Source organism: Vicia villosa, linkage group LG4 (assembly GCF_029867415.1).
Source record: "Vicia villosa cultivar HV-30 ecotype Madison, WI linkage group LG4, Vvil1.0, whole genome shotgun sequence".
NCBI lineage: Eukaryota > Viridiplantae > Streptophyta > Magnoliopsida > Fabales > Fabaceae > Vicia > Vicia villosa.
The window spans coordinates 197,299,425-197,323,068 of record NC_081183.1 but is presented as its reverse complement, the minus strand read 5'-3'; the positions used below and the strand labels follow the sequence as shown (position 1 = coordinate 197,323,068).

General features: G+C 33.5%; 1 protein-coding gene across 3 annotated transcripts; it reads left to right on the top strand.

Moving 5' to 3' along the window:
• The first annotated feature begins 7,383 nt into the window (after positions 1-7,383).
• LOC131596722 (uncharacterized) lies at positions 7,384-22,855 on the top strand. 3 transcript variants are annotated; one of them, XR_009282363.1, is made up of 4 exons: positions 7,384-7,830; positions 7,921-7,965; positions 20,270-20,388; positions 21,907-22,855. XR_009282363.1 is itself a non-coding variant. In XM_058869465.1 (3 exons), exons 1-3 carry the CDS (start codon positions 7,433-7,435, stop codon positions 20,325-20,327), a joined length of 501 nt encoding a protein of 166 aa, XP_058725448.1. In that variant the 5' UTR covers positions 7,384-7,432; the 3' UTR covers positions 20,328-20,430. The 3 variants fall into 3 exon arrangements, 1 of the variants encoding a protein (XP_058725448.1); XR_009282362.1 differs by having other exon boundaries at positions 21,859-22,855; XM_058869465.1 differs by lacking the exon at positions 21,907-22,855 and having other exon boundaries at positions 20,270-20,430.
• Positions 22,856-23,644: the final 789 nt, after the last annotated feature.

Here is a 23,644-nt window from a genome sequence, read left to right as displayed (position 1 = left end):
AACTTTGTGGCCATTTTTCACCATGTTCCAAGACAGGAGACTGAGCAAATTAGGGTTTTGAGGCCCACAAAGAGGTTCGAACATTCTCCCCTATATCATTGAGGATCGGACGACGTTGCACATCCAAGGTCATCTCCCGAGAGAAAATAGAGTCCCTAGCTTCCTTGGACTGAGGTCGGATAAGGTAGAAACACGTTTTATAATTCTTGAGGGAGTCGGAGTACGACTTAAAGATCTTCTTCGTCTGTTTTAGAGAGACCCAGCCAAACTGACCATTGGTAACATTTCGTTGCATGCAAAAGCAATAGAAAAATAACGGAGTGGTCGCCGCTATCTTCAAAAACGAGCAAGTTAGCTCGAACGCCCGGATGAACGCAGTCGCATTGGGGTGAAGCTTACCGGGCGCCAGTTCCAAGTGATTAAACACAACATTCTGAAATTCAGTAAAGGGCACCCGAAAGCCCATATTCCGAAACATCACCTCATACATGGGAATCAGGTCAGGGGCATACACATCACACACCCGACCTTCCTCTTCGGGGACAATTACGGACCACCCGTTTTTATTCGCATCCCCCTCGGGATCCACATGACCCCCGATCTCCAAAAAGATATCTGACAGGTCCTCGACAAAGTAGCTTTCAGTCTCGAGCACCTCCCTCAGCACCTAGGAGTTCGGAGACACCCCTCGTTGGGCCGGAGGCGTCGCTGACGACGAACCCGAGGTTGAAGGAAGTTGTCGCTACCGCGAAAAATGGATCAGAGTCGCCACTAATATATTCATCCCATCGAGGGAAAGGAATATCAGAAAACCTAACTCGAATAAGGTACGAGAGTTGGTTACGCAAGGGCAAGGTGCTAGCACACCTCACGTCCATCGTACGCGATGGGATCCACCTATGTTTGTTTCTATCTAAAGGGTGTATCTATTACTAAAGCAATGCATGATTAAACCTAAAGTTTTTTTAATAATTATTGTGCTCGCTAGAGTTGCCTCTATGCCTACGTATCCTCTTATGAAGAATCAGAGCGTCGTAGTTCTGCTCAAGATTTTCTATGTTTTTTATTATTTGTTGGTATTTTTAGTGAACAGTTACATAACACTCCGCTGCTCGAACTTTGGAGACTTAAGTTGGGAATGAAGCGGAAGTAACGTGCTCTTAAAAGAAAAGAAAAGTATGTCGAGTGTTTCTAGGGACTCCCTTAAGCAAGCGAGACTCGAGCGGCTCTTGGTTGGTATTTTTTATTATTGGGAACTTCCACTCAAGTGATCCCCTTAAACAAGAGGGACGAGAGCTTCCATTCCCTTTTTATTATTTTTTAACCTTTATTAATGTTTTATTGTGTTTTATTGATTTTTGTCTTTATGCACAAAGGGAACCTACATCTCTAACTATCCTAGTATTATCATACTAATGGCCCTAAGGTCAAGGATAAGGGAATCTCTACCTATGTTAACATGCATAGACTACAACCTAAGTTGTGATATGTGACTAATCTTAATGAAGATTGAAGTCACTGCCCTAAGGGAACATGATAAACATAAAGTAAGAGATAAGTAAAGAGATAAGAGTTGTCTACACTATTATGGAACCATGTCAAAATATTTACACAAAATTACAACTCAATTTTACAAGATATGATACAATCGATAACCAAAAATAAAGGCATTTACATGTGAAAAGAAAACTTCAAGCAAAGTAAAGAAAAGTGATTTAAAATTCCAACTTCAGGTCTTAAAGCCCCTAAACAACTCTAATTATATATAAAAAAGGATCTAAGTCAATTGCACAAGTGCACTTCACATTATGAGCAAAGAACGACACGAACATCAATTAGAAATGCACATTAATCGGGTCTAAAACCCTAAGCAAAAACCTACTCAAAAATAGGACTAGAACTTTATTTTTTATACACAATATCATATATGAGTCTACTAAAACCACACAAAAAATGGTAATAAAATTCTATTCCTAAGACCTCTAATCAAACTAGTTTGTAAAACATACCAAAATATGAGGAAATGTGAACACCTTGAAGAAAAAGATTTATTAAAAATAATGAAACAATTCCTAAAATTCTACAAAAAATATCAAAATTATCTAAACACCCTAAAGTATTTAAAACATATTTTTTTCACATTTTTTATTTCAATGGAAACTGATTTATGAATCAAAAGTTAGGAGAAAGCAAAATTAGAATAACACTAAAATCTGCTTTAGCGTAGGGGGTGTAAAAGTAGTAAAGATATGAACTGAAGCTCTATTGTTATGCATGCGTGGGCTCATTAGGAGGGGGTGTGAAACTCAAAGCGCTAAAGCCCAGTGATGTAAACGTGGCCCAGAATCTCTTATCACACTATTCCATTTTATTATTCATTTTGTATTTCATTTTCATTTCCATTTTTAATCAATCAGCATGTTATTATTATTTAGGCTAAGGTTTGCAATAAAATAAATAACGTGACTACCTATACATGTATCAATTGGGAATTCCCAACTTAAGTCAGAAAAGACAAAGAAATCACATGGGCCAATCATATTGCAACACCACGCGCCCCAATCATTGCTAAGGGACAAACGAACAAAAGCTGGGAACAAGACCCAACCAGAAGCTGCCACGCACGCTACGGAAGAGGAACTGATCAAACAAACAGACGCCGGAAACTCTCTTTCCGGTCATCTTCTCCATTAACACCACCTGCCGGTAATATGAGCAAATGCCCAAAAATTCATAAAGCTAACTACTTCCGACTCAAAACTTTACGTAGATTCCGAATATACCCTTCGTTTTCTCTAATACTTCCTCTAATATCAAAACCGAACACACATTCAAAACCCTAGATCACTAATCTATGCCAAACTATGCAATAAGACAATGAATCAACTCGCTTTTACACACATAGTCCAAATATCTCATTCAAATCAACGAAAACGAGCCAAAGTCAACCAAGCAAAGATCTGAACCTACAACATAGCATATGCACAATCAACACCGAAAACATGTGAGCCTAATGCTCCATCCTCATTGGTGTGAGGAGCTCCTAGATGCAATATGACCCTAACATGTTTCTACAATGCTGAGAAATAGATTCAAGAAACTCACCTGACGTCGAACCGCGACAATTCTAGAAAACTCTACTGCTTCCATTGTTAATGATGATGATGAACAACTATCTCCAACATTTCTTACATCTCCAAGAGTTTCGGATTATAATTTGGAGTTTGACGTTGAACCCCATGGTACTCAGAGTTATGCCATGCTGTTATCGCGAAATAAACGTGTACCGAAGAAGTCAGAATGCAAAATCTTGAAGAGAAGAAGATTGAAACGAGAGTCTCAAGTTGTTGTTGTTGTGGTGGTGAAGATGAAGATGTAGAAGAGATTCTGGAAGGTGAAGGCTGATTATGGTGGTGATAGCAAAATTTGTTCCAAAACGGTTATAAAGAGTGAGAGAGGAAATGGAGGACGAGAGATAAGAGAGAGGAGAGAGTCTTCAAAACTGAGAAAAAAGTATGAAAGCTTCTAGTGAAAATGAGAGGATTTGATGTGTTATATAGTGTGAGTGTGTATATAGCTTATGGTGGTACTGTATCACAGCATATTTGATTACAACAACTTAGAGCACACGTCCTTTTTCTCTTTGAAGCAAGCTCTTTTCTCCTTTTATTTTGCAGTGCTTGTTTTGTGTAATTGGATTAAAATGCTGATGAACCTTATGCGTGTAACATACTGCAGCTGGACATCTCAAGACTTGCAACTGCCTTTTGTATCCTACTCATGGTGCCCTCTTTGAACCTATGTACTTCTCTCCTTATTCCTTCATCTGCCTTTCATTTACGATCAAATTGAAGAGGAAATTTAATGGAACATTATCAATGTTGAAAAGGTTTTGAAATGATGGCTATCCGTGCATTAGAACGAGCTTTGAAGACGTACCCTATGACTGACCGTATGCTGGGCATGAGTTGGCAATACGCGCGCGCGCGGACTTGGGCAAAAACTTCATTTCAACTGACTGGCTTTGTGCTCTCATAACTTCAACCATAAGTCACTGATTGACTTGAGTTTGGTGTCATCATGAAGAGGAGATGACATGGATCAAGGTTGGTATTAGTGAGCCCTTGAAATAATGGTTGCAAGTGGAAGAAAAATGACTGCAAACTTATGGCATCACCACTGAATGGCATGGGTACGTGTCGTTGTCGTTGGCCAGTCATGTTGACAGATTCTATGGGCAAGAGTTTGAAGCCTTGTATATTGACCCACACACCACCAATTGTCATAATTCTTGGACCAATGTATAGAGGGAATTTAATAGAATATCATGATGTTAGTATTGAATCATAGAGATGCCTGTACCCCCTTAAAATTGGCCTCAAATATGGCCCACCACGTGTTCGATGAATTGCTTGCTGCTTGCCCAGAAACTTGCCATGCAACTTGACTTGCACAAGTTTTAATTTTCTAACTTCATAGCTTTGTATCTCTCAATCCAGTCCTCAAATTGAAAAGTTCTCAACTACACAATTGAAATATGCCACGAAAAGAACATTGTTGCTCTTGACCTTGTCTTGAAATAAGGCCTGGATCCATGTGCAAATATGACCTGAGGTCAGCTGCCCAGCCAAAATTGAAAACCCTCAAAACTTCCAAATTTTCTCAAAGTGTTAAGAACTTTCCATTTATAGCATTTCTCTTTTTAACCAACTTTCATTTTTGGTAACTTTGAATGTTTCTTGATTTTAATTATTTTATTGACTTTCTTTGACCAATTTTCATCCAAAATTCAATATTGGACAGTTGACCTTGACTTTGACCAAAAAGTCAACTGTTCTGATTTTCTCCATTCCAGATGAATTTTCCCGATTAATCAGCTTCCTGTCCAATTTCAATCAATCTTCAATCATTAAACTCCACTGATTACCTCCTCAGGACACACACAATTTCATACTCAAAAGTCATCTCCTGATTAAATGTTGACCAAAAAGTCAACTACATTGACTTTTGGGCAAAACCCTAGTTTAGGGAGATCCAATGACTTGCCAGCTTGTACCCTTCAATTAGTGCCTTGAGTTGAAGATTGTGAAACCCTAAATCCAGGAGAACTTCAATGAACGTGGTTCCATACACTCAAACCTCAGATCTTCTCCTTTTAATTAGGAATATCTTTCAATAGAACTCCTTTCTTATCAATTCTGAGCAGTGGTCATGAAATGAATGCATGTACTGAATGAATGACCTATATGGATTATGCACATGAATGGGATATGAAATCCAGTTAGGAATAAATATGGTGGGCAAATTTTGGGGCGCAACAGACGTCCTTGATCAGCCATAATCACCTGAAAAGCAGGGGAGAATAGTGAATTCGACAGTAAAATCAAATCCACCCTTCCACCATTATTCAAAGTGAAAGGGCGCACAAACGATCAAAGGACGAAAGATCCCTGACCATGCCCCTCTTCGAGTGGCTGTCAAACAAAAAGTCATTCGCACTAACTCAGCCTAAACATGCACGTTGCGTGGGGGGCAACACTTTCACAAGAAAACCTAAAAACGCACTAAGGGAAACACAAAATCCCTAAAAACAATCGGTGATGCAAAAGCTAAGTTCACAACAAATAGCCTATCAATTCGCAACCGTCAACGGCGGAGAAAACCTATCTTCTCCACCGTCTACCACCAACAAACCACGAAGCTTACATCCAAAGTCACGCTAAAAACCCTACCCTAACCGCATTCCATACATTTCTAGACAGTCAAAAGGAAAGAAAACAGGGGACAAAACGAAGGTGTGAACTTACGATTAAGATTCTGATGAAAACGACGGTTGTAGCTGATGAAACGTCACGGCGGAGGACGTGGTCGGCGACAGGAGTAGAAACGCACAGGGAACAAGCTTGGAAAGTTTGAAAAAGAAGACGTTTCAAGGTATTTATAGGCGCCTAAGAGACGTCACACGCGCGCCGCACGTAACCTCTACAACTGGATAGTCATCATTAACCCTATGAGCCTACGGCTAGACTAGCCATCATTACGCATTAAATGCGACACGTATCTCGAACAACTAACTCCCAAGTTACACGCCTCCTAGCTCCCGGCCTAACCGTCTCTCTCCCCGTGCTTTCCTGGCCCGACCAGAGGCACCAGATCCATCTCCCCGGCAGAATTCCTCTGCCCAGCTTCCTTAAAGTCGTCACTCCCACGAGCGGAAGCAACGACTTGAGGAGCTCCTGTTCTGGACTAGCCCAATTAGTCCAATTGGCCCAATCCACCCTTCGACCCAATGCACCCTGATCCATACACGCGACAACCTTCCCCGGCCTGCTCTGGGCAAACACAAGACGTAACCAAGCACGCTGAAGCCTCGTGCTCGGCAACGGCAAGTTATCCGCGTTTCCTTGTCGAAAACCATGCGTAGGCCCTCAAAAGGTGGAGTCTGTTTCATAGAGCTGCCCTATAAATATCCCTCTAGCTCTAGAGGGCAAGGTAATCACTTTTTTACCCAAAATCTCTCACTTTTCTGTTGTACCTTGTTGTCCAAATACTTTGGCATCGGAGTGTCTTGCAGGTACAACCACATTTTTTCTCTCAACAGTTCCGGAATTCAAGCTTCACCGTTGCTGGCCACCTGTTCTGCTCGTAAAGATCAGGTATGCAACTTTAAACAATTACAAAACTACCGAAACTCTTTTTCTAAGTGTTCCAATGTGGTTTTTTAAACCGAAAGACTTTGAAAAAGTGTTCAAGTTTATAAATTTTATGGTGTCTCGAAAAATTTTCTGAAATGCGAGAAAAAAATGAAAAATTTTAAAATATGTACTATTTATACGAGGGTATTTCGGTCGAGATTTTTTTTGTATAGGGGTATGAGTATAATTGTAAGGGTACAAAGTAAAATTTCCCAAAAAAACTTGCAATTTTCTGTCCATAGCCCATTCTGAAAATTCTCTTTAGGTCCACTAATCTCTCTATTATTTTTGACAATTTCTTTGTACACCCATATGGGGTGAAAACCCCTATCGAAAACCCCATATTACCCTTCTGAAGTCCATCTCCGAAAGCACTAATACTTAATTTTAAAGATTTCGAATATGCATCTCTGAAATCACCATTAATCAGATTTCAATGATTTCGGATATACATATCCAAAATCACCAAGAAGTTGTTTTGGATATGTATATCCGAAATATGTAGATTTTCAATGATTCATTTTTTTTCCAAAACATCAACATGTTGAAATAAAAATTAAAACCACAAATTTAAATACAACCAAACGATGGAAGACACTTATTTCAAAATCTTTCCTTGTAGTTTCTGTTGAGCCAAACAATAGCTTAAAACAAGTATAAATATAATATTGAAAAGCTAAAGAGGATAAATAAAGAGAGTGAATGAGATTTTTAATATCGGAGAGCAGAGAAAGATAATGTTAATTTGTGGCCCGAGTTTATTCCTACGCGTGGGGGGTTTCCAAAATTGCAATTGTCCGAACAAGAAGAAGTCGAGGAGTATCAGTTGCAAATCCCAGAGCGAGATTGTGAGTAAAGTATGCCGCAATTACAGTCTCAGACTTGTATCCTTCCTCACAGCGGCTGCAGTAATAGGTTCAATTGCAACAGCCGATGCAATTTATGAACAAGAAGAGACTCTATCAAACATACCTCAAACTCTATCCGGTGACTGCATATCGGCCCAAGACTGTAAGAAAACTAAAATACAGAAACCCAAGTCAAGGAAAGCGGAATCCTGCACGGTTAAGTGTGTTACCACTTGCATCAGAGGAGGCGAAGGCTCTCCTGGTGAAGGCCCTCTTAATGTCAGAAGGTACACAATGTCAAATTCTATACCTTATTTTTAAATAAACATTGACGCCACGATTTCTTTGTTTTACCCCTCTGATCTTCAACTTTTCAGACCACTGGTTGTTTTCAAGCAAGGTTTTCGAACTCGTCACTACTGGTAAATGCCTTCAACTCATTTTTATTTTATTTTGCAACAACAGTTTTTATCAATAACTTTTTAAGGAATTTGTTGATTGGAAAATATATTAACCTCAACTCGTATTGAAAATATCTCAAGTTTATCAATAACTTTTTTAAGGAACTTAAGTTAGGAATTATGTGGTTATTTCTCCTGACAATACATTGTCCCTTACATAGTGACAATTTATTTCTATGTGCTTGGCCCGTTCATGGAAAACCGAATTGGATGCAATGTGAAGTGCCGCTTGATTGTTGCATATGAGTTTTGTGGCTTGAAGGTCTCCTAACTTAAGTTCTGAGAGTAAATTCTTAAGTCATGCAAGTTCCTTTGATGTTGTTGTCATAACACAATATTCAGCTTCATCACTAGACAATGCAACTGTGTTTTGTTTCTTGCTCCTCCATAAGATCATATTTCCTCCAATAAAAACATAATATACAGAAGTAGATCGTCTATCCGACGGTGATCCTGCCTAGTATGCGTCTGAATAACAAGTGATTTTAGAATCACCCTTATCTTCATATAACAACCATTTTCTCGGTGCATTCTTTATATATCTAAGAATCCGGATAACTGCATTCCAATGACTATCACAAGGAATGTTCAAGAATTGACTTACAATGCTCACCACAAAAGTAATATCTGGTCTGGTGATTGTAAGATAACTGAGTTTACCCACTAGACATCAGTATCTTCTCGGGTCATTCAACAGCTCCCATGATCAGGAAGAAGCTTGACGTTAGAATTCGTAGGAGTATCAATCGGACGACAGTCAAGCATACCAGTTTCAGTCAGGATGACTAATGCATACTTACGTTGGTTAATTGCAATGCCTGATGAGGACTAAGCAACTTCAATACCTAAGAAGTATTTGAGTGGACCTAAATCTTTTGTTTGAAAGTTTTTGAAAATATGAGTTTTGAGTTGCCAGATATCCTTTGTATCGTCTACAATGATAACAATGTCATCAACATAGACCACAAGAAAGATGTGCTGACTTGTGGAGGAATGAAGGAAGAAAATGGAGTGATTTGTTTCACATCTAGTCATACCAAACTATATCAAAACAGAGTTGAAGCGACCAAACCAAGCACATGGAGACTATTTTATCCCATAAAGAGATCGATTAGGCCGACAAAGAAGTCTTGAATTGCCATGAACAGTATAACCTATAGGTTGATCCATATACATTTCCCCCTCCAATTCTTTGTGTAAAAAAGCATTTTTAATGTCCAACTGATGGAGCGACCAATGATTAATAGCAGCCATTGCAAGGAAGAGACAGACTGAACTAATCTTGGCTACTAGAGAAAAAGTGTCACCATAATCAAAACCAAGTGTCACCATTATCAAAACCAAATATATGTGTGTAAGCCATGGCTACCAGACGAGCTTTGAAACGATCAATTTGACCATCTGGTCCATTTTCATTGTAGTTTTGTCTAAAGGTAAAGAAAAAATGTCCCAAGTATTATTTGAATGCAATGCAACCATTTCTTCCACCATCTTTTGAAGGCAATTGGGATCAGACATAGCTTCACTTGCAGACTTAGAAATAGACACAGAATCCACACCGGACACAAAAGAAACATAGGAAGTAGAGAGACGGTCATTATTTAAAACACAAGCATATTTAGGATTTGGATTATGAGATCGAATACCTTTCTGTAATGCTATTGGAAGGCCAGGTTCAAGTGACGTAGCTGGAGGGACAGTTGGAGCAGGAGATGGTGTTGGTGGATCAATATCATTTCTAACTTTCGATCGACGGGGTGCCCATTGCTGGTAGACCTGCAATGGATGTTTAATGGGTGTGAGGATAACAAAAGGGATATCTCGAACATCTAAATTACAAATCTCATCAGGCGACACAAAGTCAGAGGAAAAAGGGGAACCTTTAAAGAATGTAACATCGGAAGAAACTATGTATCATTGAAGTTGAGGACAAAAACAACGATATCCCTTTTGTATACGTGAGTAGCCTAAGAAAATACATTTAAGATATTTGGCAAACAATTTGTCTTTACCTGGACTAAGATCATGTGAAACCAACACTGAGTTTGATGAAGTATTATCCTCACCCTTCTCGTTTTCCATGTTGGAAATATTTCCTTTCAATGCCTTGTGTAATCCTAATTGTATCAAAACATCATTGACTTGAATTTTCCACAAACCAAATTGATTATTCCATCAAATTTCTCTAAGTCAGTCTTCACTGCACTTGAAAAACTTGATATTGTAACCAAAAATTTCCTGCAGCAAAACAAAATTTTTTTCAAACAACACAGAGTATAAAATTTATTTTTTGAAGTGGAAGATCGGACTAAACTACAACAGCAAAGCATACTAAAAAATTTATACCCCACCAAATCAAGACTCTTGACACCACTGTTGAGAAAATAACAAACATAGAGAAAAAAAGGAACAAAATAATAACACAAGATATTAACGTGGAAACTGATGCATCTGCAAGTGCACAGAAATATCGAAGTAATATATAAGATTGTCGAACCCACAGAGACCAAGAGTCAACCTACCGCTATCTACTATTGCTTTGTAAATCTAAGGCTATCACAAAGGATTTTTAGTTGCAAAAATAAGAAATAAAATTTAAACGAGGAAATAAAACTTTAATGAAAATATTCAAGAACGAGATACCGATATGTAACTCATCGTACTTCGGAGATTCGATAAAATGTTAGCGTAAAATGTGTCTAAATACTTTTCAGCAGAAAATAATAATTTAAAAGACTTTATCTCACACTGTCGTGCTATTGACTCTGACTATACTCTTAAACCAGAATGCTTTGTTGTCGCTCACTCATTCGAATTAAAAGTAATTTTTGGAAATTAAAAAGATCTAATTAATCCTAAAGCGCTCTTGTTATGTTTAGGATTAATGTATAGTTTCTACTATCCGGTTAAAACCTCAAATTGTCGCTCTGTCGATTTTAACCTTTATTGACTTTTTACTCTCGTTACAAAAACCGTTTTAATTTTAGAATTAGAAACTAAGACTAGAAAAATAGTTTATAGAAGTAACGCCAATTATTATTGAATCTCGCCCGGACGACGGTTATCACATACTGATATCAAATGATTTAGCCGGACGTGGATATAAACCGAAACATGCTATTAAAATTATAAATGACAGGCATAAACATAATAAAGTTTACGGAATAAAAAAATTGAAATAATTAAATGCGGGAAATTAAAGGTAAACGAAAACTTACGGAAGAATAACGCGGTGGATTGATTGAAAGGAAAACTTCGGAATGGAAAAATAACGGCAAAACTAAATAGCTCTTTGAATCAACTACATGAATAAATTTTGAATTGAAAATTAATGGTATACCGGTTGCCCGATGTGGACAATCCGGTATTTTACAGAGTGAAATATATGTCTAATCTATAATATAAGAAAATTAATGGTTGTGAAAAAGTCAAAAATACCCTTATTTGATTTTTTGCCACCACATTAAAATTGAGGTTTTTTGGTCTTTGCATCATAAAGTTATTAATTTTATTATTAAAATAATATAACTCTTATATTTTATCAAACTTATTAAATCTCTCTCTATTCTCTATTTTTTTTCTCTTTAATCACTTTTTCATTTCTTTCTTCCACAAAAAAAAAAAAACTATTATTGATATATATTTTTTATAAACGAAAAATGGTATTTATGATCGAAATATTTTTTTAGTCAAAAATGATGTACGGGAAAATTTTATCTATAATATAAGAAAATTAATGGTTGTGGAAAAGTCAAAAATACCCTTATTTGATTTTTTTGCCACCACATTAAAATTGAGATTTTTTGGTCTTTGCATCATAATGTTCTTAATTTTATTATTAAAATAATACAACTCTAATATTTTATCAAACTTATCAAATCTCTCTCAATTCTCTATTTTTTTTCTCTTTAATCACTTTCTCATTTCTTTCTTCCACAAAAAAAAAACTATTATTGATATATATTTTTTTATATACGAAAAATGGTATTTCTGATCAAAATATTTTTTAGTCAAAAATGATATACGGGAAAAATTTATTCAAAAAATCTATTATTGATCTAAATGTTTTTATATACGAAAATTTAATATTGATTCAAATATTTTTGTAAATGATACCTAAATAAAAATAATATATGTATACGGAAAAAATCTATTATTTACGAAAAATGGTATTTATGATCCAAATATTTTTTATTCAAAATGATAAACGGAAAAAAAATCTACTATTGATCTAAATACTTTTATATACGAAATTTACTATTGATCCAAATATTTTTGTAAATGATACGTAAACAAAAATAAAGTTTGTATACGGGAAGAAAAATCTATTATTGATCTAAATATTTCTATATACGAAAAATGTTATTTATGATCCAAATATTTTTTATTCAAAAATGAAATAGGACAAAAAAATCTATTATTGATCTAAATATTTTTATATACGAAAATTTGATATTCATCCAAATATTTTGGTAAATGACACCTAAACAAAATTAATATTTGTATATGGAAAAAAATTTATTATTTATGAAAAATGGTATTTATGATCCAAATATTTTTATTCTAAAATGGTATACGGGAAAATAATTTACTATTGAGCTAAATATTTTTATATACGAAATTTACTATTGATCCAATTATTTTTGTAAATGATACCTAAACAAAAATGAGGTTTGTATACGAGAAAAAATATATTATTGATCTAAATATTTTTATATACGAGAAATGGTATTTATAATCAAATATTTCTGATCCAAAAATGATATACGGAAAAAAATCTATTATTGATCTAAATATTTTTTATACAAAAATTTAATAATGATCCAAATATTTTTATAAATGATACCTAAATAAAAATAATATTTGTATTATTATTTACAAAAAATGTTATTTATGATCCAAATATTTTTTATTCAAAATGGTATATGAGAAAAAAATCTACTATTGATGTAAATATTTTTATATACGAAATTTACTATTGATCCAACTATTTTTGAAAATGATACCTAAACAAAAATGAAGTCTGCATTCCGGAAAAAAATCTATTATTGACCTAAATATTTTTATATACGAGAAATGATATCTATGATCAAATATTTTTGATCCCAAAATGGTATACGGGAAAAAATATATTATTGATCTAAATATTTTAATATACAAAAATTTAATATTGATCCAAATATTTTTGTAAATGATACCTAAAAAAATGAAGTTTATATACGAGAAAAAATTTATTATTGACCTAAATATTTTTATATACGAGAAATGACATTTATGATCAAATATTTTAAATCCAAAAATGGTATACGGAAAAAAATATATTATTGCTCTAAATATTTTAATATACGAAAATTTAATATTGATCCAAATATTTTTGTAAATGATACCTAAACAAAAATAATACTTATATACAGAAAAAAACTATTATTTACGAAAAATGGTATTTATGATCCAAATATTTTTTAATCAAAAATGATATACGGAAAAAAATCTACTATTGATTTAAATACTTTTATATACAAAATTTACTATTGATCCAAATATTTTTGTAAATGATACCTAAACAAAAATAAACTTTGTATACGGTAAAAAAAATCTATTATTGATCTAAATATTTTTATATACGAAAAATGTTATTTATGATCCAAATATTTTTTATTCAAAAATGGAATAGGACAAAAAAATCTATTATTGATCTAAATATTTTTATATACGAAAATTTGATATTGATCCAAATATTTTTGTAAATGACACATAAACAAAATTAATATTTGTATATGGAAAAAAATCTATTATTTAAGAAAGATGGTATTTATGATCCAAATATTTTTATTCCAAAATGGTATACGGGAAAATAATCTACTATTGAGCTAAATATTTTTATATACGAAGTTTACTATTGATTCAAATATTTTTGTAAATGATACCTAAACAAAAATGAGGTTTGTTTACCGGAAAAAAAATCTATTATTGATCTAAATATTTTTATATAGCAGTATGGTATTTATGATCAAATATTTTTTATCCAAAAAAGGAATAGGCCAAAAAAATTTATTATTGATCTAAATATTTTTTTATATGAAAATTTAATATTGATCCAAATATTTTTGTAAATGATACCTAAATAAAAATAATATTTGTATTATTATTTACAAAAAATGTTATTTATCATCCAAATATTTTTTATTCAAAAATGGTATATGGGAAAAAATCTACAATTGATGTAAATATTTTTATATACGAAATTTACTATTGATCCAAATATTTTTGTAAATGATACCTAAACAAAAATGAAGTCTGTATTCGGAAAAAAATCTATTATTGACCTAAATATTTTTATATACGAGAAATGATATTTATGATCAAATATTTTGATTAAAAAATGGTATACGGGAAAAAATATATTACTGATCTAAATATTTTAATATACGAAAATCTAATATTGATCCAAATATTTTGTAAATGACACCTAAACGAAATAATCAATTATTTATCTAATTTTTTTTTCTTTTTTAACATTTTTATTTAAAATAAATGATGTATCCAAATTCGTATAACCGAACAGAACCCGTGCGTATGCACGGGTTTGTTACTAGTTCATACTTAAAAAAAACTCCCCCCGAAATTCCTTCATTTGACTCTATTTATAGTGCTTCGAAATGGGTCCAAATTCAATATCCGTCAAAAATTCCGGACAAAATGACCGCATAAAATTACTGAAGCTAGAATACCGCACGGACTGCAAGGAGAAAATGGAGGAAGTGGTTGGGGGCACTTTAGAAGGGCACGGGCGTCCCTTTTAGTTGTTGGTGGGGCGTAGGCCCCACTAGGAGAGTGGTGAGCGCCACCTCCACCAAGTTATTATTTTTATTTTTTTTCATTTCTTTATTTATTTTCCTTTTTTTTCTTTCTTCTTTTCTTCCGATTTCTTTCCTCTCTTTTTCTCTCCTTCTTTCTTCTCATTTTTTTTTAGCTATTTTAATAATCGAATACTTGGAAAAAGTTTAGATTGTGAAGGATGGGGCGAGGGAGGCCGAAAAAACCGGTTCCTCCGCCGCCGGAATCTGCAACTAGGAAAACGCCTGTACCACACAGTCCTAACCCTACTCCGTCAGCGGCTAGCCCTAGCACACTACACAAGGAATTGGCAACCCCAATGATTGAGAAAACCCCCATTCCTGCTGCAGAACCTAAGGGTGTCGAAACCCTTAAGGAGGCTGTAAATCGGAAACTATGGGTGGATGTTCTCAATGATAACCGGAACCCAGCAAAAGGTCGCTCTATGAAATTTGTTGCTCCGAAGGTTATTAATGGAGCTATTGAAGTAGAAATTGGTGTAGAGGATGTAGCTTCTGAAATCGATTTCTGGTCTTCATCCCTTATCCTCTATGTGATAGGAGGTGAACTGAGCATGACTGCGCTGAAAACCTTCATGACGAAAACCTGGAATTTTGTTCAATTGCCAAACATGTACTACAATGATGAAGGCTACTTTATCCTGCGGTTTAACTCATTCAGTGATAGAGACGATGTTCTTATGAAAGGCCCATATACCTATAGGAACACCTGTGCTTATTAGGGAGTGGTCCCCTGATTTCAAACTAAAGGATGAATTTCTAAGAACTTTACCTATCTGGGTCAAACTGCCTCAGCTTCCTCTGTACCTGTGGGGTGAAATGAGTTTAAACAAAATAGGTAGTGCTCTTGGGATTCCGCTAGTCACCGATGAATGTACAGCCAACAAATTGCGAGTTTCTTATGCTCGAATTCTCGTTGAAATGGACATTACCAAGGATCTGCCTACTGAAATCATTATCAGAGATAATGGGGTAACAAAATGCAGCAGCCTATTGAGTATGAATGGAAGCCATTATACTGCAATAGATGCCAAAAACCTGGCCACAATTGCACGCAACCTAAGACACAGGTTAAGCAATGGGTTCCCAAAAAGAATACAGAGCCTCCAATTGAAACTGTGGAGAAAGATAAGGTGATAGCTACTAACACTGCAGCACATGTTAGTGAAACACGACCCATCAAAGAACCTATTGAACATATCTGGACAGCAGTTAACAAGGGTGCAAAAGACAAGGGAAAGAGACCAATGGGGGAGGCATCATCTTCTAACTTGGCTTGTGTGAATGGATTTGATGCTCTTCAAGTTTTGAATGACTTGCAAGAGCTAAAGGACTCTGGTTAATGCTGATAGCCTGGAACCTTAGGGGGTTAAATAAAGCTGCAAAGCTTAAGGAGATTAGCTCCCGTCTCCACGATCTCAAGGCTGAGATCAACATCCTCATTGAAACAAGAGTAAAACAGGATCAAGCGACTGCTATAAGGAATAAACTCCATCTTGGAGGTAAGTTTGTAGATAATTATTCTTACCACCCTAATGGTAGAATTTGGATCCAATGGAATCCATACAACATTGATCTTCGCATCACTGCTGCCTCTAGTCAGTTTATTCATATGGGAGCCTATGACATTCATGGTGTTTTTAAATTCTGGATTACAGCTATCTATGGTTTAAATAAGCTAGATCAAAGAAGAAAACTGTGGGATGACCTGAATAACCTTAATGTTCAGGGAGCTTGGTGCTTGGCAGGCGATTTTAATAATGTTCTTTGTTCACAAGATAGAATTGGTGGTAATCCTGTCTGTGAATCAGAATTTAAGGAACTAGAAAAATTCATGATTGACAACGACCTTGCTGAATTATCTAATAAGGGGGATTACTATACTTGGTCAAACAAGCAACATGTTGGTACTATCTATTCTCGGATAGATAGAATTCTAGGCAATTCTGATTGGTTTCACACTCATTTGGGATACTCATTGCAAACTCTTTCTCCTAATGTTTCTGACCATTCCTTACTCTATCTTCATGCTGATGAACCTAATGTGAGGAGGCATAAGCGGTTTAGGTTCTTAAATTGTATGACTGAATCTGATGAATTTCTTAAAACAGTTGAACAAATCTGGCAGGAACCAGTTCATGGCAACCCTAGCTTTGTTTTATGGTGCAAGCTAAAAAGACTCCAACTCATTCTCTACAAAATGAACAAGCCTTTCCTAGCAGCTCAGCAGAACATTTGCCAAGCTCGTTTGAATCTCTCTGTTGCTCAAGAAAAATTAATGCAGGACAGGATGAATAGTGCTCTGATTATTGATGTCAAGAACTGCACTGAGGAATTACTTAAATGGCAGGACATAGATAACTGCATTCTTCAACAAAGGGCTAAACTTAACTGGCTTAGAGAAGGGGATGGAAATAATACTTATTTCCATGCCTCAATTAAAAGTAGACAGGCCTCTAAAACTCTCACTATGCTGGAAAAGGACAATGGGCAACATATCAACACTCATGAGGATATAGAGAAGGAAGTCTTATCTTTTTATGGCAATCTTATGGGTTCCAGTCAAAATTCTTTGGAAGCTGTGGACATTGATGTGCTGAGAAAAGGAACTCAATTAAGCAGAGATCAAAGAATGCAGCTTGAGAATCGAATCAGTGAAGAAGAGATATATTCTGCCCTGACAGGAATCAATGACAATTCTGCTCCTGGAATTGATGGCTATACGGCTAAATTCTTTAAAGCTGGCTGGCAGGTCATCAAATTGGATGTTATAGCTGCAGTTCATGACTACTTTGATAATGGTAAACTCTATAAAGCATTCAATTGCTCCATGGTTTCCCTTATCCCTAAACATGCCTCAGCCAAGCACATTAAGGATTTTAGACCAATCTCTGTTTGCACTACCTTTTACAAGATCATATCTAGAATTCTTACCACTAGACTTAGTCATGTCATTGGGAGCATAGTGAGCAATAATCAAACTGCCTTCATTCCTGGCCAACAAATCCATAGCCATATTCTTATGGCCTATGAGCTTCTTAAAGGTTATGATTGCAAAAATGGTCCCCCTAGATGCCTCTTTCAAATTGATCTTCAGAAAGCTTATGATGTTGTGAATTGGCAGGCCTTAGCTACAATAATGCAGGAAGTTGGGATCCCCCAAACTTTCATTAAATGGATTTTGAATACCATGACCAGTGTATCCTACAGATTCATCATTAATGGAGCCCCTTCTAATCTTCTTATAGCTAAGCGTGGCATTAGGCAAGGGGACCCTATCTCCCCTTACCTATTTGTCATTCTCATGGAATACCTTCAAAGATGCCTTCACCAGATGCAGCTTGATCCATCTTTTCACCATCATGCCAATTGCAAAAAGCTCCAGCTCACTAATCTGATGTTTGCAGATGATGTCATTCTACTGTCCAGAGGTGATACTGATTCTATTAGTCTTCTTCTTGCAGCTTTTACCAAATTCTTGAACTCCACAGGTATGCAAGTTAACAAGTCTAAAAGTAAGCTTTATATGGGTTCGGTGCCGAATAATGTTAAAACTAGTATCCTTAACATGACGGGTTTTAAGGAGGGATGCCTTCCTTTTAAATACTTGGGTGTCCCTATCTCATCTAAAAAGCTAGCTTCCCACCACTACCAAGCTCTTGTTGATAAAATTGTGGGGCGTATTAGACATTGGACTGCAAAGCTGCTAACCTATGCAGGTAGATTACAACTTCTGAAGAGTATATCCTTTGCTATTGCTAATTATTGGTTGACTTGCTTCCCTATCCCTAAATCCATTATTAATAGAATTGATGCACTGTGTCGTTCTTATTTTTGGACGGGCAAGGATAGTATTAGTCGAAAGAGCCTAGTAGCTTGGTCAATGGTTTGCAAACCGATTAAACAAGGCGGTCTGGGTATTATTGACATAGGAGCTTGGAATAAGTGCACTATGCTTAAACTCTTATGGAATATTTGCAACAAACCGGAGAGTTTATGGGTTAAATGGGTTCACTCCTACTATATAAAAAGCAGAAATCTATTTGAAATGCAGCCAAAGACAAATAGCTCTTGGATTATGCGTGCTATTCTAAATGTGAGAGCTTATGCTGTGGAGAACAATATCCTTTGGACAGAATTGACAGAAAAAGGCAGGTTCAAGTGTGGTGATTTCTACCTTAAAATTAATACTGGACCCACATTACCTTGGAGTTTTCTGTGCTACCATAACCCTGCTAGACCGTGTGCAGTAATCATTCTTTGGCTACTGTGTCATAAGCGTCTGGCTACTAGAAACCGATTAATGAGGTTCGGTTTTGCTCTTGATAATAAATGCAGCTTCTGTGCAAATGAAGAGGACTATAATCACTTATTTTTTGACTGTGCTGAAATGCGAAAAATTTGGGCTGCTGTCCTTAAGTGGATTCAGATTGGGCATTCACCTGGCAAATGGGATAATGATCTTCCTTGGGCACTGAACATCTGCAAGGGTAAGGGCTGGAGAGCCAAAATTCTCAAGCTGGCCTTAACTGAAACGGTTTATGGAGTATGGCAGCATCGAAACCGTGTTTCTTTTGGGCTTCCTAGTGATTTGAATCACACTATTGATGCTATTTTGGAGAAGATTGTTTATAGGGGCTGGTACCATAAATCTCTTAAATCTCATATTGCTACTCTTATGTTAAGCTGACTGAGTATTAGCTAGTTTTCTTTGTAAGTTTGATGCTGGATCAGTAGATCGCTCTGTACCTCACTTATTTTGGATTAATAAAATCTTTATTTCTTCCAAAAAAAAATAATAATTGAATACTTGAGATACGACAAAATACTGACATAATAAAATATAAATAAATAAAAACTCATTCAAATTGAGTCAAATATACGATACAATTCGCGTTATCAGAATCTTTAAAATCGGAGAAAAAACCACTACCGTTGTCAAATAACAAACAGAGAAAAACACTATGTAAAAATTGTTACAATACATAGGCTACCCTCAACCACCCCAAGGTCCCAATACACCAGCACTCTCCAAAAATAAATATTTAACTACCTCTCACAACACTATAAACCAAGAGTATAAGAGAAAATACAAAAAGTCAAATACAAATTTAAAGTGTTTTTGACTGGTACATCTTGTAAAAAAAAAAACTTAAATCCTATATATAACCTTGTACTCCCTTTTCCTTCAAAAAACTAAGCAATGAGAGATTTTTTCAACATATAATTTCAACCAAATCCAACAATAACCACCTTGAATCCAAATTTTATTTTATCCATCTTTATATGCAAATTTGTTAAATTGAAACTTACCATATGAATTGTTGAATTTTGATCCAAGGATTTTATTGCTTGACTATTGTTATTGCCACAAGATGTTTACCCTCCCATGTACTTTTTCTGTGCAGTTTGGTGGAGTGTTCAGATATTTGTAATTTGATGAGCAATGCCGACGACATGCCTTGAATTTATACTTCTATCCATTTTTTCTTAGGGAAGCTATTGATATTAATAAACCTTGTATAATGTAAGTAAGCTTCACTTGTTTTATTTTTATACAGCATGAGTTTTTCACTATATATATATATATATATATATATATATATATATATATATATATATATATATATATATATATATATATATATATATATTCTTTTAAATTTCATTTTAGTTAATCACTTATGTTTCTGTTTAAATATTTAAAAAATTAGAATAGAAAATATAAACTTTATAACTTTAAATTTTCAAACAACATATCAAATTGATAAATACAAATAATACTTATATATTTATGCATACAATTATTTCTTAAAATATTTTTTACATTTTGTTGTTTTTCTATCATTTATACATTTTTCTTATAATATTACATAAGATTAAATATATGAAACACTCATGTCATGTAATGTTAGTGAGATTAAATTTTAATCTCTGGTAAAGTTTTGTTTTTTATTCATCTTTGTAATGTTTAGATTCTTTCCGGTACGCTCTTGACTGTGACATTGCAGCAAAGATTCTTTCTAGCTGCCTACGTGACAATTCACGTGGTATTTTCTTTTAATTTTTAATTATGGTTGTAGTTCAAAATATATGAAACCCCTGTAATGTTTACGAGTTTTAATTTTAGTCTCTGTAAAAAAAAATTGGATTCCCCATTGTAATGTTAAGATTTCATGTCTTTAGCCCCTCAAATGACAAAGTGGCACGAAATCTTCAAATTTGCCTACGTGTCAGTCCACATGATATTTTCTTTTAATTTTTAATTATTTTTTAAATTCACATGGAATTTTTTATTTTTTAACTTAATTGTAAATTTGGTCCCTCTATTTTATCTTTTTTTCGTTTTTTGTCCCTCCATTTTTAAAACCACGATTTTAGTTCCCCTTTTGAGTTTTCTGTTGAAAATGAACATAAAGACTAATTTTGCAGAAAAAAGTAAAATAGGGGGACGAAAATTGCACTAAAAACTTAAAAGGGGACTAAAATAGTGGCTTTTAAAATAGAGGGATCAAAGTCCTGAAAAAGACAAAATAGAAGGACTAAAGGTGCATTTAAGCCTTATTTTTTATTTTAAAATTAAAAATAACATTTTTTTAAAAAATTATTGTTTTATTTCTGTTTTTATTTATGACGGAGTAAATCAAAATTCGCTAACATTACAAGGGTAAATACTTTTTTTTTTTGGATATAAAAAAAGTTATTTATTTAAATTTTTAATTAAATTATATTTTTGGATATAAAATATTGTCCTTGTTTTGAATTTTTGCGTTTGCATTGTCACTCCTTATTCTTGGTTGTCTTTTGTAGCCCCCAAATATTTCATGAAATAATCATTTATTGGTCCTTTGAAAGATCATCCCAAATTCTTAAGGAGCCAAATTCATTAAAACATGTTAGCTGGTTACTTGTCCTCCTTCCATAATTCGCTTGATCACATTGGAACCTTAACATATATCACATAGAAGTTGTAACCTTAACATTGCATCTGTAACAGCTCTAACACCATCCTCCATTTTCAACTTTTGTCACTTGCAACTTGAAGTGAACAGAAGAATTCAAGCAACTCCAAAGTCAATTGAGCATTCAGTTAACTTCAGGAAGGTCCCATGAAGCTTTTAGGATCGTTACATTACAACTGAAGTGCTTGAAGAAGCATTGGACTTTCTCCAATAGGTAAGCTTCTTGAATTTTCAAACTCCATCACGTGAGCATCATTTTTGATAATTCTCGATTATATTATGTTTGTCATGATGTAATGAATGAAAGCTCTCAATTGTTTATCATTTATCATTGTTATAGGTCAGTTAATTTTATTTTGAAATTTTAGGGTACTTAGAGTTTTTTTGCAAAATTAAAGAGTCACATGTTGAATAAATTTATGAGAGTTACTTCGTTGAATTCGTGTTGCAATTTTGAACAAGTTTCAAGTTTACATTATTTGAATTGGTTGAGAAATGAGTGAGTTGCATTTTCTCAAAATCCAGGAGCTTGAGGTTGAAGATGAAGTTCAAAATTTGAAATTTTGGACCTGTTTTAAAATATATATATTTAATTGAATGCAAAACAAGGACAATATTTTATATTCAAAAATATAAAATTAAAACAGTAATAAAATTATTTAAAAAAATTAAAAGTTTTTTTAAAATTAAAATATTAAGTTTTTTTTAAAAAAAATCCACTTAGATTTAAAAATTAAAAGAAAATACCACATGATTGCCACATAGGCTACTAAAGAGAACTTTTGCTGCAATATGGTAGTCAAGGGTGTACCTGAAGAAATCTGAAAATTACAAGGGAGGGTAAAACAATTTTACCAGAGATTAAAATCAAATCTCACTAACATTACGGAGATATTTTATATATTTAACCCATTAAATTTTATACTATTTACTAAATAATATATACTAAATATATTAATTACAAATAAATTTTATAACTATTCTTAAAATATATAACCACTTAATATAAAATACGTATTCAATATATAACACTTACTTAACAAAATTTTATAATGTTTAAACAATATATTTACTTACTTAATAATAATATGTTTTATTATGTTAAATAATATATAACGCTTACTTAAAAAAAATATTTACTTACTTAATATATAATATTTAATTTACTTAAGAAAATTTATATCATTTAATATAATAACTATTTCATTGTTTTTAATAAACTTACTTCTCATACAAGTAAATTTTATACTATTTACAAAATAATATATACTTACTTAATATATTAATAACAAATAAATTTTATAACTATTCTTAAAATATATAATCACTTAATGTAAAATACATATTCAATATATAACACTTACTTAACAAAATTTTATAATATCTTAACAATATATTTCCTACTTAATAATAATAATAATAATAATAATAATAATAATAATAATAATAATAATAATATATTTTATTATGTTTAATAATATATTTCCTAGTTAATAATAATATATTTTATTATGTTTAATAACATATAACACTTACTTATAAAATATATTTACTCAATATATAATATTTACTTAAGAAATTTTATATCATTTAAAACAATAACAATTTCATTATTTTTAATAAACTTAAATATTATATATTTTGTTATTTAAAGTTATATATAGTATACTTCTATTTCTAATGAAAAACATTAATAGTATTTCTAATGAAAATTCTATTTTGGATAACTTAAAGTCTATTTTTATTCTTTAAAAAATTCATTTCTATTATATTTTTAATGAAAATTCTATTTCAAATAACTTAAAAACTATTTCTATTTCT